The 23,688-nt window shown below is 35.0% G+C and overlaps 2 protein-coding genes and 1 long non-coding RNA gene across 3 annotated transcripts; all 3 read left to right on the top strand.

Moving 5' to 3' along the window:
* Positions 1–8,570: 8,570 nt before the first annotated feature.
* Positions 8,571–13,001, top strand: LOC120355232 (UDP-glucose 4-epimerase-like; the record flags this gene model as incomplete). Its single annotated transcript, XM_039443573.1, is given in 4 exon segments — positions 8,571–8,751; positions 10,217–10,353; positions 11,179–11,329; positions 12,150–13,001. Coding segments are annotated over 4 exon segments (540 nt in total), but the record flags the coding sequence as incomplete, so codon positions are not given.
* A 939-nt stretch (positions 13,002–13,940) lies between these two features.
* LOC120355235 lies at positions 13,941–19,345 on the top strand. The gene is made up of 3 exons (XR_005573458.1): positions 13,941–17,035; positions 17,464–17,597; positions 19,297–19,345. It is a non-coding gene; the product is annotated as an uncharacterized LOC120355235 (long non-coding RNA).
* Positions 19,346–22,632: 3,287 nt separating this feature from the next.
* LOC120355191 (vegetative cell wall protein gp1-like) lies at positions 22,633–23,412 on the top strand. The gene has a single exon (XM_039443521.1). It carries the CDS (start codon positions 22,633–22,635, stop codon positions 23,410–23,412), a length of 780 nt encoding a protein of 259 aa, XP_039299455.1.
* The last annotated feature ends 276 nt before the right edge of the window (positions 23,413–23,688 follow it).

Here is a 23,688-nt window from a genome sequence, read left to right as displayed (position 1 = left end):
TGAAAAATAAATTCTTTTCATACGTGAACACATAGTTAAGAAGAATCTAATGTGATTAATGTGCCTGCCTGATTTTCCCTCTGCCAAGTCTACAGAAGAGTTAGAACAATATCTGTCACATAGGTGTAAAGTGAAATTTCGTCCCCGAAGATTGTATGTTCCAAGTTTTCAAAACTGAATTAATCATGGAAAGAGTAATTGAAAATGCTCTACAACATCTTTTTGTATATAAAGTCTCAAATCTATTCTATGTCGGAGCTGGCAATACTGGTACAGAGAATTTATAATACAATACAAGAAGAATCACACAAAGAATGTTTCGTTTACCATAAGTCAATAAATCAATTTTCAAGCAATCGTTCCAATATGTAGCTCCAAAATACTTCAATCAACTACAATACGAAATTAAATCATCTGAAAATATTGAGTCTTTTTACTTTCCTTGCCCTATTACCATAGGTAAGGAAAGTATTGCTTTCCGAAAAAAAAAAAAAATTAAGGTACCCCAAAATACAAATTTCTATACGTTTCAAGGTCCCTTGAGTCCAAAAAAGTGTGTGTGTGTGTGTGTGTGGTGTGTGTGTGTGGTGTGTGTGTGTGTGTGTGTGTGTGTGTGTGTGTGTGTGTGTGTGTGGTGTGGTGTGTGTGTGTGTGTGTGTGTGTGTGTGTGTGTGTGTGTGGTGTGTGTGTGTGTGTGTGTGTGTGTGGTGTGTGTGTGTGTGTGTGTGGTGGTGTGTGTGTGTGTGGTGTGTGTGTGGTGTGTGTGTGTGTGTGTGTGTGTGTGGTGTGTGTGTGTGTGTGTGTGTGTGTGTGTGTGTGTGTGTGTGTGTGTGTGTGTGTGTGTGTGTGTGGTGTGTGTGTGTGTGTGTGTGTGTGTGTGTGTGTGTGTGTGTGTGTGTGGTGTGTGTGTGTGTGTGTGTGTGTGGTGTGTGTGGTGTGTGTGTGTGTGTGTGTGTGTGTGTGTGTGTGTATGTGCGACAGTGTACACGATATCTCATCTCCCAATTAACGGAATAACTTTAGGTCCTTACACTATAATGATCCGACACGAACAATTTCGATCAAATGCAATACAAGATGGCGGCTAAAATGGCGAAAATTTTGTGAAAAGCATGGTTTTTCGCGATTTTCTCAAAAACGGCTCCAACGATTTTGATCAAATTAATACCTAATATATTCATTGATAAGCTCTATCAACTGCCATAAGTCCCATTTCTGTAAAAATTTCAGGAGCTCCGCCCCATCTATGCAAAGTTCGATTTTAGATTCCCAATTATCAGGCTTCAGATACAATTTAAACAATTTCTAGCGGAAAAGATTGAGCATGAAGAACTGTACAATTAATGTTCAGTAACATATTCACCTAAAATTGAAAATAAGCTCGGAATTCGAGAAAATGTTATTATTCAATTGCAAACTGTTGATTCTATTAAAACATTCACTATAAAGAGATAGCAGACTTCGAGTGTCTCCAGCGTTATTTTCCTGTCCCCAGCTGGCTCAGATCTTGGAATAGTAGACTTGAGATGCGCGTGAACACTAGCGTCAGGTGATCAATTTTCATAACGGCAAGGAAAGTTGTGTGAGTGCGCCAGATTTTTAAAAACTATTAAGACCTTGGCTGGTGTCTTTCCAAGAATTAGTTTTTCTTGGTGCAACACTGACATAAGTATGAATATGTTTATAGTAGGTACATAAGGTAGTAGAAGCAGGTACATAATAATATACAGATTCAGCATTATATACATATACATTTTTTCTTTTTTCGATAATTAGAATCGTGTATAACACATGTGAGAGATAAATAGTTGAGTAGTAATGGTTTTTAATACATTCATATAAAAAATAATAATGATAGCCTACATTTTTTGAATATTCCTAATAAATTGTATTGGTTGTATATTTTTTTCTCATTGGTTTGCAGACGTCAAGGAGTGCAAGAGATTTTTAATTAATGCTGGACTCAAAAATCAATGGATTTTATTTTGTATAATTTCAAATCAAGTCATAACCATTTATGTAACTTTTTTAGTACCCAATGATGATTTTTTTTCTGTAAGTTAACGAATACTGGTTAGAGTGATCAACTTAGTTCCTATTTGTAAACTGTAATTTGCTATGTTTTTGTGAAAAGGAATCAATAAATTTCATTTCATTTTTTCATTTTGAACGTAATTAATTTTACGAGAGCCTGTCGGAGAAGCCTTCTTTTATAAAAGGCCTTCTCTGATTGGTTCTCATAAAGTTAATCATGGTTAAAATTTAATCGGCTTCTGTGCAACAAGGTCTACCTTTTCAAATTCATCTGATTTTGAAGCTTCTCTTCAATTAGATTGATAATTAAGTTATAACTCTCAATATAATTTATCAAGTTTTTTAATATTTTTCAATTTATTAATGCTTTTTCAAGTGTAATAATAATTTGTTTCATCTTTCTGATCAACCGAGATACAAATTTTTTAGTATAATGTATATTTGGACTGTAAATTTTTGTGATCTTTATAAAAGTGTTTTCATAACCTCATTTGAACTATTTTTATCAAAATTAGGGAGAGGAACAGTTTTGGGTTTATCCTGTTGATTCTCTCCCAAACATTAATTTGATGTTGTGATTAAGGAATGTAATAAATGTAAATGTAAATATAATGTCATAACTCTCATAACACTGTTAAAACATAATAATCACTTGATATGTATTGAGCACTACCTTTGGTTTTATTAGGGAAATTGATTTGGAGCTTTTATTTGCATAAATCAATATACTTCATAGGTAACAAATAGCAAGATGTACCCTGTTGTAATTATATTTTCAAATGGCTGCAAGGGACCATTCCGTTATGCACTACCATTCTGGGTAAAAGAGGATCTTCGAGCAATAAACGTTCCCTTTTAGGTTATCTTACTGTTGGTTATGGATACTCGGCATTCCGTGCGACGTCATAGTTCCTAAGAATATTCTGGTGACGTCATAGTGACTAAGAATATCACTGCATGTGTATGCGCGTGCGTACGTTGCCCTGTGACGTAACGTACTAAGACTATTTCGCACTAAGAATATTTCGTTACACCGGTATGACAATACTGATGAGTTACAAGCAACAGATTGTTGTAGCGTGTCCCTATGGAAACCAATGGTAACCATGGCAACGTTCTGCATACCCACCCCACCCCACGAGGGGTCCATGGCAACGTTTCTGTACCCCCCAAGGGACCGACAGTAGTTGCACAGTTACTGTGTAGTGTGTATATATAAGGGGTGAACGTTTATCAGTAGTGTACACGGTGGACACAGTATAGGGGTAGTTTAGAAGGGTAGGTACTGTATAGTCATCAATAGTAGAGAGATTCACTTTGTACTGTCAGCATTCTTTGGTTATAGCATCAATGCTTCCCATTCAACCAATGCTGACAGAATATCAACTACTGAAACATCCAACATATATAGTGAGTGAGGTCCACGTTATAATGGCAGTGTTCGATTAGCAATGGTATTGCTATCATTGCTGTCTATCATTCAACAAAGCCAATAGTGCTATCTCTTACTTGCTTTGCTCTCTTTCCAGATCGTCTTTTAACAATGTAGAATTGATAATTGATTAACAAAATATTTCATCTTCATTATGAAATTATTGAGAAATATAATTTCTTGCTTAATAAAATATAATTGATTATTTAGAACGAGAATGAACAGTTAATATTACATCAATAAACCTGTATCAGCTACCGTCTATATAAGATCGGCAACGTTGTTCTGCAATCTTTCTCCACTGCCATTATAACGTGGACCTCACTATAGTTACATTTGCTTCTAACATTGTCAGCATTGCTTTGTAATAGCATATGTAAATGCTCCCCATTGAACAAATGCTGACAGTTTGGAGTGAATCCGGCAGCCTGATAACAAAATAGATTGTTATTATTTTAGACTGTTAGTTCTGGCTGCCTTATAACAGTCGTTAGGTCATGTCAGAGGCCCTGAAATTGACTAGTGCCACCTCCTGAGAACTCTGACATTAGACCTGAGCTAGACAGGTCACTCAATAGTCAATATTTTTATTAAAATATTGATTATTATAATAATTATATTAAATACTATTATATTAAGCGAGCGATTTTTGTATGTTTTTATTCATTTATTTATGTATCTATGTATGTCAAACGGTTCTCGAAAACGGCTCTAATGATTTTCACGAAATTTGGACCATAGTAGGTTTTCGATATAAAATTTGATTGCTCTAGGTCTCATCCCTGGGAAAACTCGTTGAAGTACAAAAAAAGGATAATAATTGAATCGCTAATTGCAGAAAGGAAACATGTCCAAAATTTTTCAATAATTGTTTTTTCAAAAAATCAACTATTTAATGTAAGATACATCGTTTACTGTAGGAAGGATACAATCTTGTCCAACTGAAAGCATTGTAATGACAACGTTTTGAATATATCGTTTACTACAGGTTTAGGTTCAGGTTTAAATAAGTTTTTTGTCTCTCCTGTAAAATTATGAAAACTGGACATGTTGCCTAATAAGAAAGTGGATTATGTTGAATAATGATTATTATCCATCCTTGGAAAAACAGCTGATAATTTCGTCGTCTGTTGATAATAGAAGTGAGTGAATGAGTGCATGTGTGTGGGACTGAGACAAAATTATGACTCAGCTGTTGAACTATTCCAATCATTCAATCAGGTACTTAGTACCGGTTGCACAAAAGCCAGTTAAATTTTAATCATGATTAATTCCATGAGAACCAATCAGAGAAGCCGTCTTTCTCTTGGTCTTCTCTGATTTGGTTCACGTGAAATAAATCAGGATTAAAATTTAATCGGTTTTAGTGCGACCGGGACTTTGTGAGAGAGATTTTTGCATTGCACTAGGAATCTCAATCCCAATCCACTGTGATTAGATAGAACCGTTCTGTATAAACTATAAATATATTATAATCTCCTCTTTCGTTTTAAATTTTCTATAATTTTGTACTCCAGATCGAAGCTCGGTCTCCCAATATTAAATAATAATTATTAATAATATAATATTAATATATTATTATTAAAGAAAGTATAAACTATTGAACAAGAGTGTTGTCATAGGCTGTTGGGGTGTATTGGTGTCATTGAACTCCATACTAACTCTATACAATACTATAGGACCTATTAGTAGAGTTCACTGAATGGTGTGTGTGTGTGTGTGTGTGTGTGGTGTGTGTGTGTGTGGTGTGTGTGTGTGTGTGTGTGTGTGTGTGTGTGTGTGTGTTAGTGTTGAAGTGTGAATGTATTGCAAGTGCAACCTGTGGCGTGTTGCAAGCTGATCAGTCATGATCCTCAAGTGTGGATTTGTTGCAAGTGCAGCTTGTGGCGTGCTGCAAGCAGAAGCAATCATGATCCCTTTCAACTTCTGTGCCTCTAGAAGACCCACACTACAGTAGTTGACACGTCGATTGTTCCGGACTCTTTTTACCCGCCCCATTCACAACATAGCGTCATTTTGAAAAACAAATTCACGAACCCAAGTTGATCATCAAACTATCAGAAAATGACTTTAAAAATTATTATCAATCTTACTCCGTGAAGATACGTCCTACTTATTCGATGATAATTAAATATCTCAATATCTTGGACCCCCGAAGAGGACACCCCTCTTTAGTTGGTATAGCCTACCCGTACCCTAAGAAAGTAGTTCCCCTATGAAATAATCTATTTACTCTCTATAACTTTACTGATGGCTTCAGAAGTGGAATAACTGATAATACATACATAGATGGATATTCGTTTTTTGTTTTCACAGACTAAAACTCGATAAACGCTGAAAACTAGTTGGCACATTATTGTATTAATACGCGGAATGTTCTAGAAGGAATTTTCAAGAACTCAAGCCCAACCGAAGCTAACTAACCTCCAGTAGGGACGTTCCGATACCGCCATTCTTTCGATACCTGGTATCGAATCGGTATCGAAAGGAGGGTATCGATATTAGTAAAGTATCGAAAGAAAAGTATTGATACCACAAGTATCGAAAGAAAAGTATCGATACCGATACCTCAAGCATCGAGTGAGCATTAAGTATCGGAATTACCAACTAAAATACTTATCTACTAACTGCAATCTATCAAGTAAAATGACTCCAGCTTGATCAATAAGGGTATCAATACGTTTCTTTCGATACTTTACTAATATCGATACCCTCCTTTCGATACCAAGTATCGAAAGAATGGTGGTATCGAAACTGGAACGTCCCTAAAGATGGGTAAATGACTCAAGCTCGGTCAATATTGGTTCAAAAATTATCAATTTGATTTCATATTGTAGGAATATTTGTTCAAGAATTATAAATGTGGTCTTAATAGTATATCAAATTGATAATTTTTGAACCAATATTGACTGAGCTTCTGTCAGTTATGTACTGTTTGTAATTAGTGATAATTAGTTATTAGTAATGTCTGGTAACTGCTACACTGGGCAAATACGAAATATGTTTGGTATACTTAAGAAGCTATGATGTCACTGAACAACTAAACAGCATAAATTCAAAGCTAGGAAACTTTAACCTCACCAAAAAATTGCTCACAAATTAAAAGATGGTGAATTCAGGTATCGGTATTTCCAGGTTTCTAATAACCAACAAACTATTTCAAAACTCTTAACTTCAGGGACTTGAACTTCTCATTCTCAATCTCAATGTTATTTCCAATTTCCAACAAAACAAAAACAAAACTAGAAATAGAAACTACTAGCATAGCGGTGTGGTGTCGGAAGCGGAGTAATTTGTGACTCACTTGTTCCTTGTAGCCTATACTTTTCACTTCATAACAACGATCATCCTTCAATACTTTTTTCTTATTGAATCAGTACTATAATTTTCATCTATATTAATCCTTATAATCTTCTAAAATTTATATACGAATTTATTTATGATTATGTCATTAATTGAAGTGAACTACTTTTTTACCCATTTCGCCATTCGATACCGTTTCGATACCCCAACTTGCGTATCGATACCAGTAAAGTATCGAATCATTCGATACCGATACCGATACCACCGGTATCGAAAGCAAAGTACCGATACCAGTAAGAATCGAAAGTTTCGGAACGTCCCTAACCTCCAGCGTCATTCTGTCTTTCTGTGTTCTGTCTGTCTTCATGTATTGTCTTTTGTCTTCGGAACACATGCTTTTCGGATCTCCTTTGATTAGTGGTGAGTACTATTATTCTCCAAAAGTTTTGTTTTCAGTGATAAGTCTCCTTCAAACTTAAATAATATGTTTCATTAGTTTTTGTCTCAACTCGCAGTGCTTATTAATCTTGAATATTCGATTTTAGAGTTGTTTAGAAGCAATAAGTAGACCTACTGTAGTAGGTCTTGAGTATTCAAGTATTAGGTTTAGATTTATCAAGTGATATTGTTGCCTATTCGCTACTTATACTTTGAAAACTTGCAGATAACGATTAATTATATCCATTCTACTATTTTTTGGGCTAATAGCCTATTTTAAATAAATTTTCAAAGTTTTTAGACTCCAACTTTAGCATGGTCGGTCATATTGTTTTTCCTCTATGAAGGTTTTAGCTTCTAGGTAAACAATATTAGGCTATATGAGTTTCAGTGTTTCATTTTATCGAATATTAATTTCAATAGTTTGCTATTGTATTGATCATTGTCGAATTATTGATAATCGGAAATTATTGCAGATGTTGATGTAATTCACATTGCACAGGAAGTGAGTTTTTATTTTAAGTTGACGTGATTACATACAGATTACAGTAATAAGCACCTAAATTAGGTAGTAGGTACTATATATTTGTGTATTTTTCCAGTAGAAGTTTGTGATGATGTTTGTACAGTTTGAGAAATAATTGGTCATTAATAACCTAATTAATATTAAATTAATTTGCGTGGTTCTATTAAATAGGGTGTGGCACTTTGAGTTGTTCTTAGGGTCGCAAAAGAGCTTATGATTCTAATTTATCAAAGTTATTAATTACTTTGAACATTGAGTTCTAGATGTTGAATTAGCAATTTTGTCAAAAAATATAGAAAAATTGTGAGTGAGAATTTTGATGTTGTAAATTTTTAATTCTCAATGTTTTTCCTTGAAATATGGTAGGCCTACATTTTGCATAAATGCGAGATTCAGATACGGTAGCTAGATTTTTAAATCTCTTGAATTTTGATTAGGAATTATAAATAATCTTACTCAAACTTACATTTCAATTGTTAATATAAGGATCGCAAAAGAGCTGATAATTCTAATTGATTCAAGTTATTAATTACACTTTGAACATTCTAGATGTTGAAATAGCAATTTTGTCAAAAAATATTGAAAAATTTTTAACTTGTAAATTTTTAATTCGTAATGATTTTCCTTGAAATATGGTAGGCCTACATTTCGCATAAATGCGAGATTCAGATACGATAGCTAGATTTTCAAATCTCTTGAATTTTGATTGGAAATTTGGCAATTCTAACCACAAAAGTTGTACTGTTTATGGTGAATCTGTGTGTTTTATGACTTTGTTTTTGTGTTGCATGTGTTATGTATCAAAGGATGAATTATATGGGACAAATGACTTTTCAGACGATGAATGTGATCTCACTGCGTTATTTCAATCCAGTCGGAGCTCATTGTTCTGGCGAAATCGGCGAATATCCGACGGGGGCACCCAACAATCTGATGCCCTATGTTGCACAAGTGGCCATTGGCAGAAGAAACGAACTGCTCGTCTTTGGCAACGATTATGATACCCCTGATGGAACAGGTATTCAAATCATTTTACAAATCACTTTCAAACCTCACAATATTGCAAAGCTACCAATCTCTCAACTATATAAGAAATATAGGGCCGGTTTCCGAGCTCGGGATTTAGCTAAGTCCTAGACTTTAAACAGCTGGAGTCAGAAAATTGGCTTTCCAAAACGGGGTGTAGTCGCAGCTTTTATAACAGTAGTCGTAGTTTTTATTTTCTCATTTCTATAATTGGAAACGTTTTTTCTTGGCGAAATTAGACATTCCTAAATAGTTCAAAATAGCTGAAACTTTACACTATTTTCTCTTTATTTTATTTTGTGTTCAATTTTCTAGTTTTTCGAAATTTAATTCAAACGTGACTATTACAATGACTGCGACTACGCCCCGTTTTGGAAAACCAATTTTCTGACTCCAGCTGTTTAAAGTCTAGGACTTGGCTAAATCTTGAGCTCGGAAACCGGCCCATAATGTAAATATAATTACAGTATAATTCGCAAAATATATTATTCTCACATTCTATTTATTTATGTTACAAATTACATAGATTCAATAACTCTAGACTGTATAGTGGGATGCTACAGGATAGTTTAAGGAAAACAATCCAAGTATATAACGAACTTTTTTCATATTGTAATAGTTTCTTACGTTACATGGACGGGAAGGGGCCTTTTACAGGCGAAAATTATGTTTCTAGACAAGGCGTTAACCGAGATTAGAATTTCATTCAAGCACTGCAAAAGACATTCACGTCCAAGTAACATACACTATTTTTTGTCATAATCTAAAGAAGAATAATTGAGAAATAGAAAACATTACCTGCTTGTGCTGAAGTTACTACATGCATTCTAACATAACCTAGTTTACAAATCCCGAATCAGGAATTTTGTGTAAGTTGACCTGGAGCGCTGAAGGTGTTTTTTTTTGTAGCAGTTTTGCTGTTTCTATTTCGGAACTAGGAAACATACTCGACTGTAAAGAAAATATATGTTTTCATTACAGTAGAGTATGCTATACTATCTATCTTTGCTATCATATAGTATAGTATGCTATCATATCTTTATTTGTTCTGCAAACAGCTGTTTACCGGCTTGATTTCATGCATGGGAAAAAGCTGAGATTGAATGACTATGACAAAAATGTTTTTACAATTTACTCTATGCATGCCATGCCGACCACACGGGTTTAATATTGATTAATTATATTCGATACTCTGGATTTACTATCTCTATAGTGAGGTCCAGGTTATAATGGCTGTATATGATAAAAATGTTCAAGTAGTTTTCAAAGTTTCTTCTCTTCAAACAGTAGTTTTAGTAGTTTTCTAATATGAATAGTATTTGAGTCTTATTCTTATGTTAAGGAAGCATATTTGGGCAATTAACTGTAGTTTTCGTTGTAAAATTTTGAATAAATAAGTAAATATACTCTAGATCTAGATCATAATATTATATAACTCTGAGGTGTTTCGCAAACAGGTGTTGGAGATTACATCGATATAATGGATTTGGCTGAAGGACATGTTGTTGCTCTTGAGAATATTCTGCAGACATCTTCTGTGGATCGATTCAATGTGTTCAATTTGGGTACTGGAAGAGACTACTCCGTTTTAGAGGTAAGAATTTCCAAAACAAAAGTTAACCCCTGTTGCATACTGGGTGAATTCTATACCAACTTTATTCACAAACAATTTTATTCACGTTCACTCGGTATTAACTGTGGTACATTACGATGGACTCATTGATGTAAGTTTCATTTTTTTCCATTATTTTCCATAAAAAATAATTCTTCTACTTGTAAACCAACAAATTATCTTGTAAAGTCAAAATAAAAATTTTGAAACACATTATGATTTGTACTTTTATATACAATATCTTCTAGGGCTACTCAATATTTTCAATTGAATCTAGTTATAAAATGAATGATAAATAAGCTAATGAATCCATTCAGCAGGGAAGAATGTGGCATTAACAACAAAATATTATATTCTATTTGATAGCCCTGAGGGCCCTGGAGAGGCCCTGAAGCTCAGAACCATCTACACCAAAACAAAATCAATATAACAAGCAGAAAAATAAACTTCCACACATTAGACATGAAATACATTCTCTCCGTATTTTTTTATTGATTCAGCACTCCATATTTCCATAGTATCTGCATCAAGTGGATCTTTTTCCTGCATTATGTCATTTCTATTTCTCATGAACAGACACCTACATATCTAGACATCTAAATAATAATTTGATATTTATAATTTTTTGGCCCGGTCGCACAAAAGCCGGTTCAATTTTAACCGTGATTAATTTCACAATCAGAGATGGCCTTTTTGATAAGACGGCTTCTCTGATTGGTTCTCGTGGAATTAATCACTATTAAAATGTAACCGACTTTTTTACAATCGGCACTTTATTTTTAAATGAGCAAATGAATGATTTTTTAGGTGATTAATGCATTCAGTGAGGTGAGCGGAAGACAAATAAACTACAGATTTGTAGGGAGGCGCGATGGAGATATCGCTGTCTCTTACTGCTCGCCTAATCTTGCAAAGGAAACTCTTGGTTGGACAGCTAAGCGAGACCTAAAACAAATGTGTAAGTTGATTCAATTCAATAATTATCATCATTAAAATTCAGTTTACAATTTTGGTTCACAATTTTGTTTATGGATTTACATAGTCCATACACACTGAGTTCTTTCTAAAGGCGGCCATTAGTATGAACGATTTAGAACAAAAATATAGTTGTCTTCAATGTTTGATTCCATTACGAACTGCTTGTTAAATAATCACTTTTCAACAATTAATTACGACATAGCAGTCAGGTATTTATAAATAAATAAAATAAATAAATAAAAGCTTCTACTCACATTAGTGTAGCGCTTTCGGACACTAGGCCCTTCATCAACACTGGCTGTTACTTCCGTTGTTGAATACATATGGTTAGTAAGCAGCGTGGGTTGTGGGAGTGGCGGGATTTTTTTGAACGGTTGGCGGCGGGGGTGGCGGGAATGTTTGAATTTGTGGGTTATTGAAGTAGGAGGTTGAAGAGGCTGTGTGATTTGAAGTTTGTTTGCTCATTAAGGATGTTGTGGGGGTCTCTTTTAGTATGTTTATATATTTCAAATTGTTCCAAGGTGTTTAGTTCAGGCCCTTTGTTTTTGATGTGTAAAATTTTTAAATTTGTGGCTATGTCTCACTAATGTGAGTAGAAGCTAATAGCTTTTATTTATAAATACCTGACTGCTATGTCGTAATTAATTGTTCAAAAGCGAATATAGTTGTATTGACAACATCGAGGTCTTATTCTTTCAAGTATCAGAAGTCATTGAAATATAGTTTTGAGCTGTTGAGTCTATAGTACTAAGATTTAATATAAGCCATTTCATACATTATTTTTTGTCTTTGTTGTGAAGGTGGAGACATGTGGAGATGGCAGATGAAGAATCCCAACGGCTTCCATAAAAACCAACAATCCACAGACTGATGTGTTTAGGACCTAACCTCAACGATTTAGTTCTTTCTCTGCACATATCTTCCTCTATAAGTAATTATCATACAACACTTGTTGTATATAGTACCTAGTATTTCTTTATTGTAGTATTTTCCATACTACTAAGACTTCCCTTACGTTAATATCCACATTCCAAGTCTATTCAGTATCGTAGTAGTTATGTGTGCTTTCATTACTGCAAGGTAAAGATTATTATGAATTATGCATTTAACTACTTGAATTCAGAGGAAATAATTCACTATACTACGATAAAATTTGTTGAATACATATTGATGTGGTGGAATTTCTCAAATATCCACTTTTAGAATATTTGCAGGACTGTAAATTAGTGTTGAAACCAACACATCTTTAGCTGTACAGATAAATATTCTAACATTGGAAATATATTCACTTATGTACAATATAATTTATTGTGTTATCTCGGCTTGGGGTGGATGGAGCACCATCTCCCACCTATAGTAGGTCCACTCTGTAATGGCATAGTGTTTGATTAACACTAGTAATAATAATACTAGTATATAATAATAGTTACTTTGTGTGTTGCTATCCTCGTTCAACAAACGAGAGTGCGCTATCCTTTTCTAGCTGCGTTATGTTGACAAGATGATAGACAAGGTATCATCTTCCTATAGTAAGGTCAGTCCTTGACCACTGATCTCAGTCTTTGATATTCATACCGAATAGCACTTTGATTCACTTCTAGTCTCCACTGTGGTTCAAAGTGATGAATTCATCACTAGTATTATTATCTAGTATTATTTCTAGTATTATTATCGTTTTCATTCTGAATTTTCAAACTTCTTTATTATTTCTTTCATAATATAATGTATTGTTCCTGTAAACGTCCGTAGTATACAGCTGTGAAAATGACTAATTTGTTGGTATTTAATCTAAAATACAATTGTTATGTTTGCAATAAAACACTTGTTTTATTAGAATGCACTTTAATAACACAATTTATTCAAATCAATACAAAGAAACCATAAGCAATTCCACATTCTTGTTTGAGTCCGCCATCTTGACTGGCACCACATACAAATATGGTCGACTCTCAATTATCGACTATAATTAAATTAACATAACTTGTTACCCAAACCCAGACTGTGTCATTGTAGGCAATTTTCACGCCATTTTAAATGTACCTGCAGTTGTATTTTATTTTGTGGATTAAGACTTTTTTGATTTTACATAATTTAGAAGATTCATCAGTACAGTTGAAGGTGTGTTACTTTCAAAACGAAATTGCAGTCCTGCAAATTATAGTAGTGGATTTGACAATAAAACAGTGATGGTTTCTTGATACGTTCCGAGCTGCTATGTAACACACACTTTTTTATGTATTTAAACACGACATGCAGTCAATTAATTAATTAATTGACTGCATGTCGTGTTTAATTAATTAATTAATTAATTGACTGCATGTCGTGTTTAAATACATAAAAAAGTGTTTTTCATTGATTCACTAATCACGATCCTATGGTAATTTGTTTATTTATATTTTTAAAGTATACTACTAGAAACTATCTACTTACTTTGTTATAATTCACGCAATATGTAAGTAATTTGAGACATGAACTATCATGTTGAACTATTCATTTAGTGAACTGTTGTAATTAAAATGGTAGCTCTAGCCCTTATTAAAAGAGGCAAAAGTCTGGAAAAGTGTTTGACAGCTTTAACTTTTAAAAAAGAGTTTTCATCATCGATTAGTTTAAAACCTTCATTTATTGGCATTTCGTAAACATCAGACCACAGAGAATAGAGAAATACACCAAATTTCAGCTGTAATACCAGGAAAAATTTAACTATGACCAGCCACAATATTATACTTATTAAAAGGATCTTCTGATGAGTTGCCACCCCTTGCAATCCTTATAAAACGGGTAAATTTCCTTTTTAAAAGCTAAAAGTTGGTTAAATTTCTGAAAGATTCAAGTTTCCATGTCAATCAGCTGATTAATTATTGCGAACAGATTTCCAGACTCACTATAAATATACTTTTCTTTCACTTCAACTTTTAAATCCTTGAAGGTGCTCTAATGCAATTTAAAATAATCATAGTTTAGTATTTTACTTAAATTTTAGTGTAGATTCACATTGATAATGTTACTCAAATTATAATTTGTCAAAAATCAGTCTTTATTTGTTGGAAATTGTTGATAGAAGTCGCATTCCTACGTGATGCATCGTTCTTCTGAGTGTTATGTTTTTCATAAAATACATGACTAATATACAATGAGCGCTATTGAAATCAGACGAATTTGGGTTGGTAGTTGAAAAATTGTTAAAGAGGTGCTTTAAGCCTTCATTTCGTTATCATTCCTCACACCGTTTCATGAAACATTACAAATTCATTTACGATTCAAATTTAAAATCCTTGTTGAGCCAATGAATTCTAGATGTAAATGTTTCCATTTCATAGTTTAATTTCGTGGTTTTTAATGATAATTTCAGACATTACACATTAAAAAAAGGATTCAAGAGAATCCAACAGATGAGTATGAATAAAAAAACAACGCAACCTTACTTTTTGTTAAGTGTTCTTCCTTGTGAATAAACTAGTTAATAATTTCCCAAAGATTAATGTGCCTAACAATGTCAAGTGATATTATCTAGTCTAAGAGTTGAAGATTGCATTGTAAAATTTCCAGAAGCTTGTCATTAGTAGAATATGTTATCGTTGTAACTGGTTAGTACCTGGATTTTCAACGAATTTCACTGATGTGTTCCAAAAAATATTGAATTACCACTATTGTCAAGTTGAATGTAAGTATTTAATAAAATTGTTTCTCTTGGATTATATTATATGTAAGTTGTTATTTATTCCTTCTTGAATCATAATATTTATGAGATGAATACATTATATAAAGCATTAGAAATACAAACTAGATAGTCTTGGAATTTCGCATAAAGATACTTAATTCACTGAGATTGGTTGGTAGTTGTTTTATTAATCAATTCCAATTTTAATGAATAAAACTAATTTATTTAGTTTATCTAATTTGTGGTTTCTCAAGATCAATTACTCTTTAATCCCATAATCTATGGGAAATCTAAAGAACCGTTCCTATAGGAAATCTTACTGTCTGAAAAGGCTCCTTTGCAAAATTGAGCATACAGTAACTATTCAAAAGTTATTGAGGTAACATTGTTAAGAAGCACACTATTGGATCAGTTACAATTATTTTTTGAAGCTTCATAACTCCTCAATCTGGAGGTTTTTGGACAGTTGAAAGTCAATTTATTTCAGTAAATTTGATTTTCTACAAAATTGCTCCTTATATAAATTCGTCTACAATCAACAGTTGAAAAGCTACGGTATAGTGGAAAAACTGCTGAGAAATTCATTGTTGACTTGGCTTCCAATACTTTTGTCTTTATAACTCCTTATTTCTCAATTTATAAGCATTAAAAATACATAAAACTATATTAAATTTTGTTGTCTTCAATAGATGTCATAAGCAATATTGCGATATGCTGGACCGTTCAGAAGTTATGGGGGAAATACTGGAGCATTCACCCAACAATCTCTGAAGCTGTCTGCCATGAAACATGAAATAGGACAGATTATTGGTGGAAACATGTCAGAGTTACCGCCGTGAAGTTGGCCCCAGCATATCAAGCCCATTTTTTTTTTTTTTTTTTGGTGGTGCTTTTCTAGTGAAATCTGCTTTCAGAGCTAATCACAGCTTTTCGTAAAAATTGGTGTTTGTTTCAGTTTTTCAGCAATAACTCCTAAACGCTTCATCCGAGCTCGATTTTGCACATGTCCATTTTGAAAGACAACAAATTTTTCTATAAAGTTAACTAACTATAATAATAAAACCATGAAAAATTAAGAAGTTATGGTGCTTCAAAAGCAGATGGAACGCATACAGTACTATCGACTTATCTATTTGTATATATTCATCAATAACTTATGAACAGTTCATTGCAGCTTGATTTTGCATAGGCAATTTTTCAAATAAAACTAAATTTACTATAGTATCTTGTGATTAAATTGTACAAAAACCTTGTTAGTAAAAAGTTACAGAGCTTCAAGAACAGGAGAACCGCATAATTTTTAAATCCTCTTTAGTATTCTCTGTCTGTATCTTCTGAACAGTTGATAAGAGGTGATTTACTAGTTATCAGCTTGAAGAGAAAAAGATTCTACAAAATCATGCGATTAGATTACCAATGAGCTTAGATGATAATAAGGGGTTATGGAGCATTAAAATCGGGAAAATCCATGTGAACATGTGTTCTTCTGTAGTATTTCATCAATAACTTCTAAACGGTTGATCATAGCACAAATTTTAATGGGACATTATTCTTAGAGGAGAAAATTATCCTCAATAACTTTTAAATGCTAAATCATAGCGCAATTTTGAAAAGGACAATTTGTGAATACAACTAATTTTTCAATAAGACGATATAAGAAATTCAATCATAAGTTGATTTTGTAAATTGTAGTTGTTATTTAAAAACTAATAACGCTGTTGATTTTATTGTCATAGATGATTTTAAAATGTTCCCTGCATTGTGCTGCCCATAGGCGATAGCGGCCAGTTTATGAACTATTGCCACTTCACAGCTGTGCTGTGAGATGACAGATGACAGATAACCGTCGCCATTTTGACTCTTGACTTGTTTGTCTTTGTACTAGACTAGACTGTTCACGTCCACAAACCATAGATAATTATTAAATAAATATCAAAGTTTAAACTTTTTTTATATCTTCTATCAAAATTGCTCCAGCTCTATCAACGGTAAAAATTGTGTAATCGTCGAATAATTGCAGAATGTGTAAGTAGACTGAAACTTTGGAAAAATAATTGCAAAATCTTCATGTGTCAGTCAATGTCCGTAGGGTGTACGGTATTATTTTTTAAGGTTTTTAGTTGATATTTTGCTAATTACTCCTAAAATATTGTTGTAAAATGTACTCAATATTATTCGAATGATAATCCAATGTAGTTTTAGTTCTGGTGTTTTAATTATTTTTCATAAAATGACTGTAAGTTACTCTACATTGACGGCAATGGTAGGTAGGTTGGGTAGTCGTAATTGTGCGGAACGCTCGGCACAAAACTTCAAATAATAAACTTATTATCTCTCAATCTAAGATACTCAATAACAATTTGAAATATGAAATTATTGATGAATTATTATTATTACTCTTCTCTCTGGTAGTCTTATCTACTGTTGAATTTATTATTTTTTAACATTTTCAGGTAGTCTTTTCATCAATAAAGATTGGGTCATAACATAACCATTCAATCGGAATAGTAACTTGAGATTTTGTGCGACAATACTCATTGTATTTGAAACGGAACAAGCTGATTCATCTCTTCATGCAACATACAAGGTACTTTCAAATTTATTCTGATATTTGTGATTTTCCCTACTAATATCATGTTGTATTTTTTCTTCTCATCAAGCAGATTCGCTTAAAAACTGTTTTCTAGTTTTAATTATTAAGGCATTTCAAATGTTTGGGTTCATAGAGAATGGTGTGCTGTGATCTATAGATTTTTCCTTCTTTTAATGTCTAAATTGAAAACTTTAAATCCTACTTATAAATGTCTTAACAGTTTCATGAGGAAATTTATCGGACTGCAGTCCTGGACAATTTCTCTCCATGTACTTTGAAATGTCTCTAGCTTCAAGATAAGATAACTTTAGTGTTATTTTCTATAGAAAATATCCCCAGGATCATTGTTAGGAACTAATAGATCAAATACAGGAATAGATAAATATTGTAAAAAATCGACCAATTATTATTTGATGGGTATCCACTTTTTTTAGTGTCTGCATCGAACAATTGTGGTTTTAAAAGTTGATCAATGACTAAAAGAAAGAATAATCATAGTTTTCACAACCGTGATAACCCCCGAATTGGTGAAAATCCAAACAAATTGTGTAATATTGTGAAAAAACATACAGTTGTTATTTGTAGGGTTTCCACTTTTTTTAGTGTCTCCATCTACTAATTCTGGTTTTAAAAATTGATCAATGACTAAAAGAAAGTATAATCATAGTTTTCACAACCCTGATAAACCCGAATTGGTGATACTCCAAACAATAGACTGTAATCTAATATTGTAAAATTCATACTACCCTTGTTCGAAGGGTATCCACTTTTTTAGTGTCTGCATCTAACAATTCTGGTTTCAAAAGTTGATCAATGACTAAAGAAATGTATTTTCATAGTTTCCACAACCGTGATAACCCCCCGTGTTGGTGATACTCCTCTCTCTCTCTTGGGTTAACAGCCGTAGGGCTGGTTGGCAACAGGTCTCCATGCTTTTCTGTCGTCCGCTTTCCGCTTCAGCTCGTAGTATGATCCACATCTCATATCCCGTAGCAATTGTTTCATACACTCCAGCCTAGGTCTTCCTCTCATATTCCTTCCCTCAACCATTCCCTCCATTATCCTTGTCAGTAGAGTGTCATGTCTGATGATGTGGCCAATCAGCTGTGCTCTTCTTTGCTTGATCCACTTCAAGAAGTTCCGGTTCTCTCCCACTCTTTCAAAAACTTGCTCATTTGTAATCATATCTCTCCAACTGATCTTCATCATTCTTCTGTAGCACCATGCCTCGAATGCAGCCAATCTTCTTTCCTCTCTCACCCCCATTGTCCACGCCTCACTCCAAACAATAGGTAATGTAATATTATAAAATTCATACTACCCTTGTTCGAAGGGTATCCACTTTTTTAGTGTCTGCCTCTAATAATTCTGGTTTCAGTAGTTGTTCAATGACTAAAAGAAAGTGTTCTCGTAGTATTCACAACCCTGATAACCCCCAAATTGGTGATACTCCAAAGAATATGTAGTCTAATATTGTGAAAAATAATACAATTCTTATTCGAAGGTTATCCACTTTTTTCAGTGTATCCATCTAACAATTTTGGTTTTAAAAGTTGATCAATGACTAAAAGAAAGTATTCTTATAGTTTCCACAACCCTGATAACCCCCGTATTGGTGATACTCCAAAGAATAGTTAGTCTCATATTGTAAAAAATCATACAATTCTTATTTGAAGAGTATCCACTTTTTTAGTGTCCACATCTAACAATTCTGGTTTCAAAAGTTGATCAATGACTAAAAGATAGTAGTCTCATATCTATGAGAATACTGGAACTCCAAATACTGGAACGATACTATTGGAACTCCAAAGAATGGTTAGTTTAATATTGTAAAAATCATATAATTGTTATTTGAAGGGTATCCACTTTTTTTAGTGTCTCCATCTAACTATTTTGGTTTTAAAAGTTGATCAATGACTAAAAGAAAGTATTCTTATAGTTTTCACATCCCTCATAACCCACGAATTGGTGATACTCCAAAGTATAGGTAGTCTAATATTGTAAAGACATAAATTAACTAGGGCAATTAAGGTAACTAGCTTTGAATCTATGGCCTTAAAAGTTGAAGCAAGAGTTTCTTAACGTTTTCCAATAGTTAATTCTGCCATTATCCTTTTTGATTAGGTGTTACATATGAAAATACGTAGCTAATACTGTAAAATTCAACATATCATAGATTTTTTTCGGTAGGAACAGAATTAAGGTAACCAGGTTTGAATTTATGGGCCTAAAAGTTTGAGCATGATTGCTTGTTACTTACTTGTTACGTCTTCTCCGTAGTCAGTAACCAGGGAGTCGTCAGGTTTTCTCCCCTTGGGAGAGTTTGAGTCGCCAGTTCTAGTCCGTTCTCCGTCCTGTAGCCTGGTATTAGTAGAGTTCCCTGAGCAAGTACTAACTGTCTTGTGAACTCTCCTAATGAAGACGTTCATGGTAGAGTAGAATCAAGGTAGGGAACGCGCCAACCAAGCTTCCCGACAGCTGAGCTCCTGTTAGAACCATTTTCGAGGGGATTGGTTGACGGCGTCAACTGAGCTCCTGGGAGAGGAGCTTGGTTGTCGTCTACGGTATCGACAACCAGTTCCCTCCCAACCAGAAGGGGATTGCCTGTTGGCGGCAGCGTGCAAGGAGCTTGGTTGTCATCACCGAATCCGACAACAAGCTCCTTGCACGCTCACGTTTGAGTGCCGGAGTTTTCGCGAGTAAACTGACATATATTTCATTTACTTGCTCAATGGATTTCCTCAAATCACGCCTGGTTTTCCCAGTCATTCATTGCTTTTTGATGTGTTAAATCACATTTTTTAAGAACCAATAGTTCAAACCTCATAAAAGAGGTTCAGCCAATTTTTTCATATTTTTATGTTTTTATCCAAGAGCTATACATTTCAAAACAACAAGCGAGTGAAGTTTTGAATGCCATAAGTTGAACACTATACAGTAGATCAGAATTATTCTTGATGATAATATGGGTTGCTTTTCCAACCTCAGGCCCGGTTGCACAACAGCCGGTTAAATTTCAACCGTGATTAATTTCACGAAAACCAATCAGAGAAGGCGTTTTTGATAAGACGGCTTCTCTGATTGGTTCTCTTGAAATTAATCATGGTTAAAATTTAACCGGCTGTTGAGCAACCGGCACTCAGTTGTTTAGATATTGTAAGGGAATACACCAGTATTTCGTGCACAGATGTATATTGAATTCTGTTCAGCTTTCAACGTATTTAGTAGCATCAATATATACTGGTGACATATATTGTTACAATTCGTCCAGAGCGCAAGGCTCGCATGGCCCTTAGGCCGCTCCTGTACGTACATACAGCAATCACTTGCGAGATGTACAAATACTCATTCTAAAAACCCTTGACAATTCAATAATATATTTCCATGTCAGTTGGATTCGGAAAGAGAAATAGTTTATTTCATTTAATGTTTGCAGTGTAGTCATGCGCACTGGTCGAAATATTCTTAGTATAATGACGTCATTGCGCATGCGCTGTACAGTTCTACACTATCACAGCAACAAGTTAATGATCACGCACGCGAGTCCGTGTGATCAGTGTTACCAACAATAGAAACTCTAAACTATAATTTCCCTATGCATTCCTACAGCAAGATTTCTTTCCTAGCAATAGCTTGGCACAATATCAGATCATTACTGTAGTAACTCAAAAAAGCTGTATTGTGGGAAAACAGCTTTTATGTTTCTACTCTAGGGGAATTATCTATTAGAAGTGAACTATAAACAATCAATATTCATTTGATGAATTAATAGATTACTATGGCATTTCTTCCCACCTTATCATTCATCAAATCGATTTTTAAGGCTAAATAATTTTTTTTAAGGTAAATATCAACTTATTTCGAGTTTATACAGTAATGCATAGGAAGTTGAGTTAAATTTTTCTTCTTGATATAATCTGGTGAAATTCAAACGATAAAACATTTTTATCTGGAGATTGATTAATTAGTTTATTGATCATATTAGCAATTATTAGTTTTATATTTCATTTCAAATTAAGTTGAGGGTCAAGTTGAGGGTCTCAACCAACTTATTTTTTAATTCCTTAACCTTTCAAATCAATGTGAAGCGACTGTATTCAAATTCACACCATTCTTCTACAACGGATGATTATTATTTTCAAGGGTGCCCAGGGGATGCATATTACATGGGGGGGGGAGAGTTTCTTAATTCAGTGGGGGGAGGGTGTGTTCACCCGTGTTATCATAACATTAATTCAATCTTTTAATTTGTTCCTTTCAATAGATTCAATGCTTCACATTGAGTTGTGATCGATAGATAGATACTATATCAATAGATAGACTACTATAGATATTATAGACTAACATGATAGAACATAATTTCGACTTAGATTACATCATCATCAGTATTTTCAATTTCTTTTAAAATGATATTCTATTGATTTGGAATGTTTACTCAAAATCAAGAGGAAGAAGACTTTCAATGATATAAAATGAAACACATGTTGCAATCTATCATTATGACAATAATCCAAGGTTATGCTTCACAAAGTTCCATGATGATTTTGCAATTAAATATTCGCAATTGCATTTCTTTTGTTATTCCAAACTCTCCAATAACTCTTCAGTTGATTATTAATTAAAATATAATTATATGAGAGATTTTGAATATTAACATTAATAATTAGAGCTTACACATAATATTAAAATTCATATTCATAATCATATTATGATGACTGCTTGCAACATATATATTTCGATATCTTTGTCTTTTCAAGTTTTCTTCAATTTTTAAATGAGAAAGAAGGGTGGTGGAGATTTGGTAAAGCTCTGGACTTGAACGTTGATCATACATCGTCGACGCGTGCCATCGCTGCCGAAAAATAGTAAATATAAATATGCCTGCGTAATATTTGTTAAACTGTCCAGCGAGGTGTTCAGGACGCTCTAACTGTCCGAGAAGAAAAGTTGTGTAATAGCTTCCTACTAACAACATAAGCATGATTGTGCAATCAGTAATGCCCATTTACCGATATTGGGACGTTTTTTTATGACTTTTCCCCCCCTCCCCCCTCCCCCCGCACCCATCCTACCTTCCCCGCACCTCCCCCGCTCCTGCCGCACCTCCCCCGCTCCTGCCGCACCTCCCCCGCTCCTGCCGCACCTCCCCCGCTCCTGCCGCACCTCCCCCGCTCCTGCCGCACCTCCCCCGCTCCTGCCGCACCTCCCCCGCTCCTGCCGCACCTCCCCCGCTCCTGCCGCACCTCCCCCGCTCCTGCCGCACCTCCCCCGCTCCTGCCGCACCTCCCCCGCTCCTGCCGCACCTCCCCCGCTCCTGCCGCACCTCCCCCGCTCCTGCCGCACCTCCCCCGCTCCTGCCGCACCTCCCCCGCTCCTGCCGCACCTCCCCCGCTCCTGCCGCACCTCCCCCGCTCCTGCCGCACCTCCCCCGCTCCTGCCGCACCTCCCCCGCTCCTGCCGCACCTCCCCCGCTCCTGCCGCACCTCCCCCGCTCCTGCCGCACCTCCCCCGCTCCTGCCGCACCTCCCCCGCTCCTGCCGCACCTCCCCCGCTCCTGCCGCACCTCCCCCGCTCCTGCCGCACCTCCCCCGCTCCTGCCGCACCTCCCCCGCTCCTGCCGCACCTCCCCCGCTCCTGCCGCACCTCCCCCGCTCCTGCCGCACCTCCCCCGCTCCTGCCGCACCTCCCCCGCTCCTGCCGCACCTCCCCCGCTCCTGCCGCACCTCCCCCGCTCCTGCCGCACCTCCCCCGCTCCTGCCGCACCTCCCCCGCTCCTGCCGCACCTCCCCCGCTCCTGCCGCATAACTGAAACATAATCTTGACAACGAGTTGTACACACAATGAACACTGGGAGATTTAAGTGAAACGATCTTCTTACTATCATAAATTCTAGATGAGATTTTATCATTCTTCCAAGAATATATGTCCAGTAGTAACATTCAAATCCCATCTTTTTCAAAACTCTTTATGTGGCAAGCATAGTTGAATATTCTTTGGAAGAATAATAGTGAATTCAAAGTTTTTTTCTGAATCTATATTGATATAAATCATTCTCACCAAATCTTACATTCTTAACATATTATCA

This window comes from Nilaparvata lugens, chromosome Y (assembly GCF_014356525.2).
Source record: "Nilaparvata lugens isolate BPH chromosome Y, ASM1435652v1, whole genome shotgun sequence".
In the NCBI taxonomy this organism is placed as follows: Eukaryota; Metazoa; Arthropoda; class Insecta; order Hemiptera; family Delphacidae; genus Nilaparvata; species Nilaparvata lugens.
Note: the sequence above shows the minus strand (reverse complement) of the source record. Positions and strands in the feature narration are given on the sequence as shown.

Bases quoted from the DNA above. Each gene is read 5' to 3' on its own strand.
- LOC120355191 (XM_039443521.1), top strand. From the start codon at position 22,633: ATGACTTTTCCCCCCCTCCCCCCTCCCCCCGCACCCATCCTACCTTCC.